General features: G+C 44.5%; 1 protein-coding gene and 1 long non-coding RNA gene across 3 annotated transcripts in view; one reads left to right on the top strand and one right to left on the bottom strand.

Moving 5' to 3' along the window:
• The window catches only part of CACNA1S (calcium voltage-gated channel subunit alpha1 S), a 727,186-nt gene that overhangs the window by 78,682 nt on the left and 633,349 nt on the right, over positions 1-15,155 (bottom strand). For both annotated transcript variants that reach the window (XM_056557608.1, XM_056557607.1), the window contains one exon: positions 3,882-3,983. In XM_056557608.1, coding sequence (XP_056413583.1) covers positions 3,882-3,983 — 102 coding nt within the window. The remainder of the gene's footprint in view (positions 1-3,881; positions 3,984-15,155) is intronic.
• The window catches only part of LOC130356307 (uncharacterized), a 166,989-nt gene that overhangs the window by 139,236 nt on the left and 12,598 nt on the right, over positions 1-15,155 (top strand). The gene's annotated exons all lie outside the window — the stretch shown is intronic.

Below are 15,155 nucleotides of genomic sequence, written 5' to 3'. Positions count from 1 at the left end.
TGGCCCTAAGATTTGTGCCTGGGTTCGCTTGTTGTATGATTGCCCCAGGGCTCGAATTCGTACTAATCTCGATGTTTCTGCTACCTTTTTCTTGGGCAGGGGGACAAGGCAGGCCTCTATCCCCTTTCCTTTTTGCGCTGGCGATTGAGCCCTTGGCAGCAGCCATACGCAGAGATACCACTATCTGTGGCATTCCCAGGGGGTCCATTGTGGAGAAGGTTTCTCTCTATGCAGATGACACTCTGGTATATTTGGCAGATGCAGGGAGTTCCCTTGTCTCTTTGATTGAGTTACTAGATAGGTTTAGCTTTATCTCAGGTCTGCGGGTCAATTGGGGTAAGTCGTCTCTCATGGCTTTCTCGCCTGCCGTTTCACTTCCCTCTTCCCTCCCAGCCAGGGTGCAGGTGGTTTCCCGATTTAAGTATCTTGGGGTAGAGGTTACTGCATCTTTGGCAGATTATATGTCCCTGAATTTAGATCCGCTTTTGGCTTCCATGGTAGATAGGTTGCAGGCCTGGTCCTCCCTCCCTCTCTCCCTAGCTGGACGGATTAATATTTTTAAAATTATTTATCTGCTTAAATTCCTTTATCTTTTCCACTTGCCTCCTGTGGTCCCCCCAAGAAATATTTTAATAGTCTATGTGGTGCTCTGGGATCCTTATATTGGTAGGGAAAGTCTCCCAGACTCGGTCGGGCTCTTCTTCAGGCCGCTAAAAAGCACGGTGGTTTAGCTGCTCCCGATGTATATAACTATTTTCTTGCCTCTCAGTTTCTTGGGGAAAATATGGTGGATCTCTGTCTCCTTACTGTCTTGGACCCTGTTTGAAATGTATATATCCTCTTGACCTTTGATTATTTTCCTTTGGTTGAATACCCCACTGTCCTGTTTTATCTTGCCTCCATTTGGTTATCTCCCTGTTGTTGGTTACTTAACATATCCCTAGGCCCCTAGCTGTGAGGAGCCTCAAGACAGCTAGTTTGCTGATTTGGTTAATCGTGCATATCCTGCCAGTTTGGTGCCAACTGGAACAAAAGGTTTACATTTTACATATAGTGAAATATGTCCCAGTGTAGAAATATGTTTTTCAGGGCTCCCCTTAGTAGCCATAGTTATATATCCCCCAGAATCATGATCCCCGAATAATAGGCTGTATGTAGAACCCAAACATGACCCCATTGTACCCATAGATTAAGCTGTATGTATCCCTAAGCTGTAGGTATCCTATACCTATGTATAACCCCTTCATGTATCCTATCAAAATGTGTGTTATATGTGCGATATGTCACCATATCAATAAGTGTACTGCCATCTAGGTCACATCTGTTGTGTACGATGGGAGTTATGATTTATGGACTATCAATCTGTGTTTGAGAGGAGGTTGGGACATTTGGGAGGTGGGATGATGTGGGCTGATCTAAGAAGACACTGGAGACCTCCCTTCTAACCCAACCCTCTGCTGCACCCATAAAAGTGGTGGTCCAACACAAGCTAGTTGTTACAAGTTTGGGGTCCATTCTGAATGGACTTGTGCCGCTATTTTCTTCCTTGGCCCCAGGACGGATTAGGACTTTACTCAACGACGTTAAGTATGGAACTCTTCTGATTTTTATTCCCCTTTTATTTTGTATAACTGCTTTGCACATTTCGTATGTCTGTTTCTTTAACTCCTTTTTGTAATTAAGTACTGTACCTTTTATGTACATTAAAGCCATAACTTTAATGCGTAGCCTTGTATGCTCTAACGAACCTATAGCCCTATAGCTTATATAGTTGTATTAGTGTTGCTCGTGCAGTTACCATAGTTTTGGTGTCAAAGTGCAGAGTGCAAGAATCTGTGTATAAACTGAGGCGTTCTATTGGCCTACTGATAGATGGTGGCAGCGTATTGGTGTGTGGGCATGTGGACTGGTTTTGGGGTATGTGTACCTCATTTTTAGGGCCTATTGTGGTAGGTGTGTGTGAAAGTGAGCGTGGAAGCAGAGTACCCCTATACCTTCCCAGCCGAGGTCATGTGTGCAGGAAAGACACGGGGACCTACAAACAATGTGTATTTAAGTTGTGTCACTGGCTCAAGGGAGCCGAGAGTGAACGTGCCACTGTGGCAGCTTAGAGTTAGAATATTAGAGTAAATATTCTCCTGGTTTTGTGGTTCTTTTGTCCGCTCACTCTTCTCTGAGAGGCGTGGCCGTGTCCGTACGCCAGGTCGTGAGGGCTGTACGTCACATATAGCTAAGGTGTGGTCCGTGGTGTCGGGCAGGTTTCCACAACCGCTGGTCTCTCCTAGGGCACCCTTGTGGGGGAATGTACATTTACCTCACCTACATCGGTTACAGGAGGCTGGTTTCTGGGGTTCTCATGGAGTCAAATTTGTGATTCATTTGTTCCGGGAGGATCAGGTTTTCCTATCCTTTATGGAGATGAAGGACAGATATGATATTCCTGACAGTGCCTTTTATAGGTACCTTCTGCTGCGGCATGCGGTTCAGTTTGGCCCCCTGACGTTTACCACTGTGTTTTCTGATGTAGAGATTCTCCTGGGCACCACGGATCTTACTAAACCTCTCACCCTAAGGAGAGTCCTATGCTCTCCTTCAGACACTGGGGCTTAGCCCGTTTTCGCAAGCCTATCATAAGTGGGTGGCTGATATTCCTGATTTGTGTGCCAGTGGAAGGAAGTGAAGGGCTCCTATTATTCTACGGTGGTTAGTAGTAGAGACATGTTGATTCAGTCAAGGTATGTTTTGAGGTTATACTATACTCCTGTTGAACTGAAACGTATAGCGGTGTCCTCGTTGGAGATATGGGTAAAACCGAGTGTTCAGGCGCGTGCCGCAGAATTAATCAAGCATCCATTCAGGATAAAAAATGATTTATTTTGCCAAGTCAAATGGTTCATTGAGAAAGAGGCAGATGCCTCGAAACGCGTCTGATTTGGCAAAATAAAGAAGTTTTATCCTGAATGGATGCTTGATTAATTCTGTGGCACTCGCCTGAACACCCGTTTTTTTCCTTTCTTCTACTTGATGCTCGAGACCAGCTGGGTGAACCCAAGCCTGATCTCCAGGAGGCAGCGTCGCTACCTACATCTGTAAAGCGCTTCATGGTGGTTGTGTCTGGCACACAACCCCGCAAGGTGAGCACATATCTATCGGGTGCAACCCTATGTGATTAGCTCTACACCTTTATACATCTACTACCCTTAGAGGAAGCTCTGCTCTATTTTTTTTTGCATTAGGACACTCGTTGGAGATATGTTTCCGCTGTTCTGCGGAGATAGGTACTTTTATGCATGTGGTATGGGGTTGTCCTGTTATAGCCTTTTTTTGTCCCCTCCCCCTTTATCTCGCTGGCTGTATATGGTTAATAAATATGTCCCGTTGTACCAAGCTTTGTATAAGAGTCATAGGTGCCCAAAAAAATTTGATAAGGTGTGGACTCCGTGGCTTTTATTGGATGTGTCGGCTGACCTTTCATCCGGAACTGCTAGGTAATTTATTCATTTATTTTTTAACTATGGTGTTGGCCCGGCAGGGGGGGCGGGCTTGGGGGGGATTCGGAGTCACTGGGATGTATGGTAGTGTGAATGTATGCTTGTCTGTCGGTGTGGGGCTTCTCTGGGCGGTCATGGGAAGGCTCTCTCCCTATGTGTATGATTATCTTTAGTTGTCTTCTCCCTGTAATTGTGATGGAGTTGCCTTGTGGCCCGACAGAGGGAATGGTTGGGTGCTACAGATTATTGTTTGGTTGCATATTTTTTGCCCTAAAATTCAATAAATAAATACTTTAAAAAATAAATAAAAATAAAACATCAATTTTACTGTTTACCTAGGTTGCAAAATGTTATGTGAGATACTGAATATAATAGTGTAAGCATACTTGCCTCCAATTGGTGGGATAACCTGATCCAGGAGCTTCATGCTTGTTCTTTTCCATATCTTCTTTATAATCATCCGCAGTTCTTCATTGCTCTGTTCAAAGTTACCTAAAAGAAATTTGAGCCAAATTAGTCAAATAAATTCACATAACACAACATAGGGAGATTTATGAAAACCTGTGCAGAGGAAGAGTAGTGCAGTTGCCCATTAGCTTGCTCCTTTCATTGTTAAAGAAGCCAGTGAAAATGAAAGAGGCAATCTGACAACGTTACTCTGCACAGGTGTTGATAAATCTCCCCCATATGCTTATTTTTCCTCAGTTCAAATGTGTAAGGCTACAAAATTCTATTCTATCAAACTTTAACCCTAGCTGTTATAATGATTCCCATAAACTGATACACTGCATACCGCAGAAGAGGAAATCCTGCGCCCCTATTTCTCTATAGACTATTCAGAAAAGCAGCAACATGGAGGATGTTATACAGCAGTACTGAGCAGTGTAAGCTATGGATCACTAACTGAGGTGAGATTGTAACACACACACAACAAACTAAAAGCTTCTGCCTGTGTCTGTCTGCCTTTGTCTCTCTCAAGCTACTCCCCTGAATAGACATCTTCTTAGGCAGCTGTATCCGGATACTTTATTGAGCTGATCTGTCTCAAAACAGATTTGAAAAGTTTTTGCTGAGTTAATAATAATTTGAGAGAAAAGAAGCAAAAATACTGTCATGCTGCAGAAGGTCAGCTAGCAGCCTCAAGCATTCCTCAAGCAGGATGAATTTATAAACATGGGGAACAGTGCAAGAGTGGTCATATGTTCTTGGGCGCCAGGAAAAAACAAGTAAGGGGGCAATTATAAAACACTACATATACACCACACAGTCATTGAGAACAGGGCCGGACTGGTAGTGAAAAGCAATTTTTTGTACTAATAAATTCTTAAATTACTAATTTTACACGGTCAACAGCGTAAACTTGTATAAAATGTTTAAAAGTGATCGAAAAGCCAAAATTACACAAGTGGTGCTATTAAAATCTACAGCTTTATAGGTGAGAGGTGAGGAAGATGAAAACTTAAGCCACAAACCAAAATTCGGGGGGTTGTGAAGGTTTTTTTTATTTTTTTATCTATTAAAAAAAAAAAAAAAAAAAAAAAAAGGTATCCATTAAATGACGGATGTCAAAATATGGCAACTGTCACAACCTCTGTTTAATGAATACATCATAAGCTTGTAAGTAAACTTTTTTGATGTATCCATTAAACAGAATCTATTATAGTCTATTGTTGATGCAACAATTAAAGGAGTACTCTAGTGCAGAGTATTCCTGCTCCGTCCTGCCAGGGCTGCAAAATAAATGAAAATGAACCATCACTCACCTCCCTGGGTTCCCGTGGAGTGCCACTACAGCTGATCGGTCCTCCTGTCCATCTCCTTCATACTTTCGGGTGTAACGAAGCGTCACATGGCGCTCAGCCTATCCCCGGCCGAGGCAGAACATTGCGGCGGCCGGCGATAGGCTGAGCGCCATGTGATGCTTCATTACACCCGGAATTATGAAGGAGATGGACCGGAGGACCGATCAGCTGTAGTGGCGCTCCGCGGGAACCCAGGGAGGTGGGTGATGGTTCATTTTCATTTATTTTGCAGCCCAGGCAGGACGGAGCAGGAATACTCTGCACTAGAGTACTCCTTTAAACAGAGGCCTAATGTCACTTATAGGATATGCACTACTCAAAAAAAAATAAAGGAAACACTTAAAGAACACAATGTAACTCCAAGTCCAACCAAATCACACTTCTGTGAAATCACACTGTCCACTCAGGAAGCCACACTGATTGACAATCAATTTCACATGCTGTTGTGCAAATGGAAAAGACAACAGGTGGAAATTATAGGCAATTAGCAAGACACCCCCCAATAAAGGAGTGGTTCTTCAGGTGGTGATCACAGACTACTTCTCGGATTCTATGCTTCCTGGCTGATGTTTTGGTCACTTTTGAATGCTGGCGGTGCCTTCACTCTAATGGTAGCATGAGGCAGAGTCTACAACCCACACGAGTGGCTCAGATAGTGCAGCTCATCCAGAATGGCACATCAATGCGAGCTGTGGCAAGAAGGTTTGCTGTGTCAGTCAGCATAGTATCCAGTGCATGGAGGCACTACCAGGAGACAGGCCAGTACATCAGGAGACGTGGAGGAGGCCTTAGGAGGCTAACAATCCAGCAGCAGGAAAGGTGCCTCTGCCTTTGTGCAAGGAGGAGCACTGCCAGAGCCCTGCAAAATGACCTCCAGCAGGCCACAAATGTGCATGTGTCCACTCAAACGGTCAGAAACAGATGGTGGTATGAGGGACCAACGTCCACACGTGGGTATTGTGCTTACAGTCCAACACCGTGCAGGATGTTTGACATTTGCCAGAGAACACCAAGATTGGCAAATTCGCCACTGGCGCCCTGTGCTTTTCACAGATGAAAGCAGGTTCACACTGAGCAAGTAACAGACATGACACTGTCTGTCACTTGCTCAGTGTTCTCCACGGAGTCTGGAGATGCCGTGGTGAACATTCTGCTGCCTGCAACATCCTCCAGCATGACCAGTTTGGCAGTGGGTCAGTAATGGTGTGGGGTGGCATTTCTTTGGGGAGCCGCACAGCCCTCCATGTGCTTGCCAGAGGTAGCCTGACTGCCATTAGGTACTGAGATGAGATCCTAAGACCCCTTGTGAGACCATATGCTGGTGCGGTTGGCCCTGGGTTCCTCCTAATGCAAGACAATGCTAGACCTCATGTGGCTGGAGTGTGTCAGCAGTTCTTGGAAGAGGAAGGCATTGATGCTATGGACTGGCCCGCTTGTTCCCCAAACCTGAATCCAATTGAGCACATCTGGGACATCATGTTTCGCTCCATCCACCAATGCCACGTTGCACCACAGACTGTCCAGGAGTTGGTGGATGCTTTAGTCTAGGTCTGGGAGAACATCCCTCAGGAGACCATCTGCCACATCATCAGGAGCATGCCCAGCTGTTGTAGGGAGGTCATACGGGCACGTGGAGGCCACACACACTACTGAGCCTCATTTTGACTTGTTTTAAGGACATTACTTCAAAGTTGGATGAGCCTTTTGTGTGGTTTTCCACTTTGATTTAGAGTGTGAATCCATATCCAGACCTCCATGGGTTGATAAATTTGATTTCAATTGATAATTTTTGTGTGATTTTGTCGTCAGCACATTCAACTATGTAAAGACGAAAGTATTTCATACGATTAGTTCATTCATTCAGATCTAGTATGTGTTATCTTAGTGTTCCCTTTATTTTTTTGAGCAGTGTATATAGGCTAAATGCTGATAAGCCCTAGGGAGAAAAAAAAAAATATATATACCGTATTTATTGGGGTATACCACGCACCGGCCTATAACACGCACCCTCATTTTACCAAGGATATTTGGGTAAAAAAAGTTTTTTACGCAAATATCCATGGTAAAATGAGGGTGCGTGTGTGCGCGTGTATACCCCGATATACCCCCAGGAAAGGCAGGGGGAGAGAGGCCGTCGCTGCCCGCTTCTCTCCCCCTGCCTTTCCTGGGGTCTAGAGCGCTGTTGTCGGCCCTTCTCACCCCCTGGCTATCGGCGCCGCTGCCCGTTCTGTCCCTATGACTAATCGGTGCCGGCGCCGATAGCCAGGGGGAGAGAAGCGGCGCCGACAGCCAGGGGGAGAGAAGGGGCAGCGGCACCCATTGCCGGCGCCGCTGCCCCGTTGCCTCCCCCCATCCCCGGTGGCATAATTACCTGAGTCGGGTCCGCGCTGCTGCAGGCCTCCGGCGTGCGTCCCCTGCGTCGTTGCTATGCACGGCGCGGCGCACTGACGTCATGCGCCGAGCCGTTCAGCGCATAGCAACGACGCCAGGGACGCACGCCGGAGGCCTGCAGCAGCGCGGACCCGACTCAGGTAATTATGCCACCGGGGATGGGGGGAGGAAACGGGGCAGCGGCGCCGGCAATGGGTGCCGCTGCCCCTTCTCTCCCCCTGGCTATCGGCGCCGGTACCGATAGTCAGAGGGACAGAACGGGCAGCGGCGCCGATAGCCAGGGGGTGAGAAGGGCCGGCAGTAGGGCTCTAGACCCCAGGGAAGGCAGGGGGAGAGAAGCGGGCAGCGACGGCCTCTCTCCCCCTGCCTTTCCTGGGGCGGTATCGGCGTATAACCCGCACATAGACTTTAGGCAAAAAATTTTAGCCTAAAAAGTGCGTGTTATACGCCGATAAATACGGTATATATATATATATATATATATATATATATATATATATATATAGATAGATAGATATTATGTTTCAATGAACAGGGAAAGTAGTTGAAATTTATTCCTGATGTTCTGTCTGTGTTTATTGATACAACCTCTCAAAGACTGCATAGTTCTTTCCACGTACTGCCCTGAACAGCAGCAGGTAATGAGTTAGATGATGTATGAACTTTAGCAGGTGAGATGGGATTTTATCTGAAGCTTTCTTTGGTAGCAGTAGATGTAAATGTTACATTTTTCAGAGTAGGTGCCCTCCTACAGGTGATCAGAGGGCGTTTTGCTATTTTATCAGACAGTAAAGGATCAAATAATAAAATTTGCCAACTCTTTTGTTAAGCAGTGGATTTATGGAGGTATTATCTTCCTTCCACAGGAAAATATATACAGTATATATAAACATATATGGGATAATGTTCTTAAACTTATAATATTCATACAGTACTTAAATTATCTGTGCTGTGTCTTTATATTATGGACTAGTGTGCGCACCTAGCATACATATTCTTATAATCCTACATTATAATATCAGTAGTTTCTTTTACTTCATCACTATCATCACGTTTACTCTGAGCTTCTACATATTTACCGTGTACCGCGATCGCATATGAGAATTATTATTATATGATCCATTTTAAGTTTCCACTTAAATGTTTTAATTATTTCACTTTTTGTTGTAACCATTAGATTTTATTTGTGCCTGTGATGGATACTATTAACTATGCATTGACACATGTGCACCTGAAGTCACGCTTTCACTAATTGATATGTCATGGATGAATGATGTATGCTAATGACCCCTATTGACCAGGTACTACTTGTGGCTATTTAAAATATGTCTTTGTATGGGCCTGATTAAGAATCCCATACTTCCTGTTGCTAATAAACAGGAATATTAATTCACCTTTCATGCCTTATTGTGAGGAAGCACCTGACTTTGGTCCCTTTCTGCACTGGCCTGTGCTTTACTACATTGCCCTTATGTGACTGAGGTGGATCCACATGTGACCGGCGGCTGATCGCGTCTTCTATGTACTATATGTTTATCCAGGTGTTGCACCCCAAGGGCAACACCTTTCGATAAGAGACTTTCTACCATACATTGTGTCCCTTGTCTATTACATGAGAGCACACCTCTCTGCCTTTTTTACTTTTTAGAAACTAGCATTGCTTTGGCTTTGGTATACATCCATCTTTATAGACGGGTGTATACTGTCATCAAAGGTTTAAAGAAGAGCTTGCAAGAATCTGCTTCAGAGAGGCAGCAGCAGCTGAGAGAAACCTACTGGAAAGTTGGAGAGATAAGAACTGATTCCAGACAGCCTTTGTGAGCATTAAGAGAAACTGCAGCTGGACTGACCTGGTTACAGCCGGTATGAGGGTAATCCTTTAGCCCTCTCCTCTGTCCCACAACAGGGCACCATGTCAGAGCAGGAATTTGTAGGCCCATATTTTGAGGCCCATCTCTTCTATGTGCACCAACAGCCATTAGGGCAAATATCAGAGTGGCCTGCAGGTGTGCGGGTGGGTGGGTTAAGAAAACCTATATCTGCATAATCCTGTTCTGATGTTAAGCATGTTTCTCCATTTTTTTCTTAACACAGAAAGTTGGTTCAAGTTAGGCTGCATCAGTCTCTATGAGGGGCATTTATCAAAACTGAACTTGCTTTTTGTTCAGTTTAGATTTAAAAAAAAAAAAAAGTTGCTGGCAAAGTGGCGCACGGACGCTGATGAATGTCCACTGAACTGCTCTGTTATATGTCGCAGAGCAGTGGTAGGCCGTGCGACAATTGTATTAAAAGTTGTACTGACCTAAATACAATTGTTGCATGGAGACATATAGGGCAGGTTTGAATTGCCCTGTGATTTCTTCTATATCTGGTCTGTGTGACTTTTCTGCGTAAAGTCGCACATGATAAATTAGTGACCATTGCACAAATTGAATTAAATCAGATCACTTTGTGGTCATGAAAATTAAACAGTGTAAATGAACTGTCGTAGGAAAAGTTGCACGGCACCAGCCTGCGACTTATCCTGCAACAAATTTTAATGAAAAAAGCTGTCTAAACTGCTCAATAAATTCCCCTCATTGGCTGACATTTATCATTAACTTTAGGCAGTTTTTTGTGTCTAGAAAAGGCACAAAAAAGGCGCAAGCAGGGTTTATTTGCGCCTTTTTTGCACGTTTTGGATTACACATTTCTGCTGATTTTGAGTTGTAATCCACTGATTTTGGCAATACACATGATATGGAAGGGTTTTATCAACTGCGCCATTTTGTGAAAAGGTGCAAAAAAGGCACAAAGCCACTGAAAAGTCTTTATAACTACACCAGCCCAGATTTATGGTTTATGTGAAGAGAGACATTTGAGAAAATCTTTACCTGCACAAAATTTATCAAATGCTCTGTGACCATTTAATAAATTTGGTGCTCCTACACATTACCAGCACACAAAAAAAGTGTAGAAAATGCTTCACTTACACCTACAATGATAAATGCCAGCCCATTGTGTCTAAGATGTTCCCAAAAGGATCCTGCATACTAATCTGTATGCTCCGCTGGGTGGAGACAATGCCACATATATGTACCCCAGCTCCCAGGAAGCTGAGGCTCAGGATCAGCCCGTCGATCACAGAGAGTAAACAAGGGTAAGGGACCCCTACCACTACCCTGTTACAGATGGAGACACTGCTGAGATAGCAGATTTGGGTACAATCAGAAAGAATAAGTCAAGTCCCCGGGTCACTCCCTCCGTTGGAACCTAGTGGGCTTAGCAACAGAGGGTAGCGTTACAGCATGCTGTGATGATATTCCAAGTATCACCCTGCTGTGGAATGAGCCACGTTACGTAACATTTAGAAATCTGTCTGGGAATAGAAATGGCGATCATCAGGGATATCTTGCAGGATTTGGACGGTCAAAATTACATGTTAATATATTGCCATGCAGGCTTGAGAGGCCATGGGAGGTCTACAAACCTTCACCTGCTTGGAGCCCCACCTGAAGGATGCCATTCCTAAAGAAAAAGGGGCTAAACCGCAAAAACCCTTTGGGTTAAAGATATGAGACTATAACATAGTAGACTCATGTCCAGAGAGGCTGGAGACATCCCCAAACTTGCTGCCCGCTCTCCAAGAGAACAGAGGACAATTACCCCAAGACAGAGTCTCCCCCATCACCAGCATTACCAAAACAAGACCGCTCTGTATTGAGTGCCGTGAATGCAGGAAGTAATGATGTATCGGACATACTATGAAAATTTTTGGCGGTCATCCACACCCTTAGTTATCGTAAACTAAAGGTGTTTTTTGGAAATCAGCCTGTTCCTGCAGGAGAAGAGACCTTTAAGGTCTGGAAAACTATGCCGTACAATTGTTTGAATTTTTGAAAGAATGGTCCTATACGGATACCATCAAGAAACAGCAGTTAGTGGAGAGTCTCTGTTTTTTCAGCTGCAGGCATGTTAGGACTATGCAAGGAAGTGAATGGGCAAGCTACTGTGCAAGATTACCTGCAAGTTTTACAGAATGCTTTTTGAAAATTAGAAGATTCAGATGATTTGTTGGTTAAGTTCCTAGCCTCCAGAGCAGAAAGCTACTGATTTTATCAACCGATTATAGCTGTCGCTGGGAAAATAATTCTATAAAAGGAGCAGTCACTGCCTCTGAGTTGGATGCTCCCCAATCTAAGCAAATTCAGAGAGGCGGTCTTACTAATGATCTAGTCAGGATTCTGTTAATAGCTAAGTTGGGTGATAAAATTTCCTCCACAGAAAGAGAATATGGAACTATTGGCCCTTAAGAAGTGGGTGGCTAAATTAGAGCTCTTATGCAAATCATCACCAGAGAGAACAGATTATTCCCTTGGAAGTGGGGAGCAATGCAGAAAGACCCCAAGAAGGTTGTTTCATGAGGATTCACCTCGTCGAGGATTTTGCTTTCAATGTGGAAAACCAGGGCATTTTCAGCAGCAGTGCCCTGCAAATTCAGTGGAGGTAGATCTAGAGGTGCTGGCAATCGAGCTCGAGGAGACTCAAATGACCAGGTCTTACAAGCGAAGAACAGACCTATGCACCGTTTATCTGTGTGGGCCAAGATTGGGCCCAAATTCTTGATACACTAGCAAGTGGAAGGAATTATTGCTTAAGCATTGCTAGATACCGGCTCTTAAGTGACTATCATATATAAAGGTTTCTATGATCATTATTTGAAACACATTCCCATGAAACCTGCAGGCGGGTTTCAGTTATAGGGAGTGGGATCCCAAGCTCAGCATGTGGAGGGATGTATAAGAGAAGTAGGACATATATATTTAGCTCAACTGCTGAAGGTCAACCTTGTCCTAAGGAAAGATTGCCATCAAGTAGACCTAGAAATGAAACCAGGGTCAAGCCACTATTCAGGGAAAGAATCTGTATTTGTGAAGCCAGGCAAGACCAAAACCATATGAGCCATAGCCTCTATGCACAGTGAAATGTTAGGGGTAATTGGACAATACTTTATTGCATCTCTGCCTGAAGAGGATCTGAAAAGGGGATAGATTCTCAGTGATGCACAGGGGAAATGTTAGGGGTAGTTGGACAATACTTTATTTAATCTCTGCCTGAAGAGGATCTGAAAAGGGGATAGATTCTCATACCTGAGGTGAAAGATTAGCAAACAAACTGGTGTCTGAGTTTTCCTTTGATGGTACAGAATTTAACACCCACAGAAGTCCAGATTGATGGTCATCAGAAGATTGGTGTGATTCACCTGTTAGACCAAGTTTCATCCATCATATCAGTTAGTGCAGAACAGAAGGATCATGTTAAGACACCAGTATATTTTGAATTGGAAGGTTGTCCTCTACTTAAGCAATTACAGCATTTGTTCTCAACTAGCTACCTGAGAGGGAGTTTTCTCCAGAGAAGAAATCGATGTGGGGTGTTCTTAGAGTGCCACCCATGAAATAAGACTTTCTGACCCTGCCTCTTTCATAGAAAGAATACCTACTCGAGATATGGAAGATGTCCAGGATATACTCCAACAGATGGAAGAGGCTGGAATAATCAAAGAGTCTAGAAGTCCATATGCCTTACCCTTTGTGATAGTGAGGAAAAAGAATGGTGCAGTCTGGACAAGAGGATAGTGCTAGACCAGTACACATTGTTCCAGATAGAGAATTTGCTGAATGCTGAGTATGCTGAGTATTATCAGGCACCCATGAAGGAGGAGGAACAGGAGAAGATAGCTCTTATCGGTCCCTTGGGGTTCTTCCAGTTTACCAGAATGCCACAAGTAGTCACAGGAGCTCCTTCTGCAATTCAGAGACTGATGGAGAAAACTGACATAGAGGGTGCTAAGCCGCCACATCCTGAAAATTCCTTTGGAAATAAATGAACTTCAGGATGAGAAAAGGCCTTCTTGACATTAAAGAAGAGAATTACAGAAGCTCCTGTATTGGCATATGCCAATATAGCCTATGCGGCCACACGGAAGCCATTAGTGTTGTGTCTGATACATGCTGAAGCGAGCGATACGCTGAAGAAAATATATGCTGTTTTATCTGATCCCTGGCAAAGCTAACCGTTGAAACACGTTGAATCCAGAAAAAAAGAACATATTAGTTTAACGTGAGCTCAGATGGACGGAAGAAGCAAGAACGGAATATAAGGTTTTCATGCCACATATAAGTATAGACTGTTAATCATACAGTTAATTATGCAGTTAAGTTTGAATATGGAACAATACCAAGCAAAAATTTTCTGACTATTACAAGTTGGATGGAAGTGCAATAACTGTGAACAATACCAATGCAACCCATGTATATTGGACCTATTATCAAGTATAAGTAATGTGCAATATATTCTACAAACACTGTGCAATATTGTGAATAAGTTGCATGATTATTTGTATGGAGCAACATAGAAGTAAGGACCGCTAATAATACACTTTGTTCACATTCAAAGTACAGCCAAGCTCGATGCAACATTACATAGGTGGCTGGCTACCTTGCCAAATTACAGTTTCAGTCTGAAATACAAGCCAGGCCCCAACAGGTCAAATGTATGTAGGGGCTCAGAATCAAGAGGAATTTTCTAAACTAAGAGGAATAGACTCCATAAGTCACTCCTCAATGTTAAAAGTATTCCACGCTTCAGTCATGCTTCAACGGTGGTCCAGTATAACCACAGAAGACAAGAGGAAGGCACTGGATTGGTGTATAGGGACAGTTCCCAGGGCCATGAAAACCAAGAACACTTGCTTGTTGACTGCTCTTCCTGGGAGTCAGAGAGAAATGTACCAAAGAGAATATAGTAGATTGTGTTTGGAAGATGAAATCCTCTACAGGGTTGTGAAATATCATGAACACCATGGCTGAAAACAATTGTTTTCCACCTAGATATCATGCATGTCACGATGCCGGCTGGCAGGTAGTGGATCCTCTGTGCCAGAGAGGGATTGGCGTGGACCGTGCTAGTGGATCGGTTCTAAGTCACTACTGGTTTTCACCAGAGCCCGCCGCAAAGCGGGATGGTCTTGCTGCGGCGGTAGTGACCAGGTCGTATCCACTAGCAACGGCTCACCTCTCTGGCTGCTGAAGATAGGCGCGGTACAAGGGAGTAGACAGAAGCAAGGTCGGACGTAGCAGAAGGTCGGGGCAGGCAGCAAGGATCGTAGTCAGGGGCAACGGCAGGAGGTCTGGAACACAGGCTAGGAACACACAAGGAAACGCTTTCACTGGCACGATGGCAACAAGATCCGGCAGGGAAGTGCAAGGGAAGTGAGGTGATATAGGGAAGTGCACAGGTGATCAGACTAATTGGAACCACTGCGCCAATCAGCGGCGCAGTGGCCCTTTAAATCGCAAAGACCCGGCGCGCGCGCGCCCTAAGGAGCGGGGCCGCGCGCGCCGGGACAGGACCGACGGAGAGCGAGTCAGGTACGGGAGCCGGGGTGCGCATCGCGAGCGGGCGCTACCCGCATCGCGAATCGCATCCC

This window comes from Hyla sarda, chromosome 2 (assembly GCF_029499605.1).
Source record: "Hyla sarda isolate aHylSar1 chromosome 2, aHylSar1.hap1, whole genome shotgun sequence".
In the NCBI taxonomy this organism is placed as follows: domain Eukaryota; kingdom Metazoa; phylum Chordata; class Amphibia; order Anura; family Hylidae; genus Hyla; species Hyla sarda.
The sequence above is the reverse complement of the archived record's forward strand: the minus strand, read 5'-3'. Positions and strand labels throughout refer to the sequence as shown.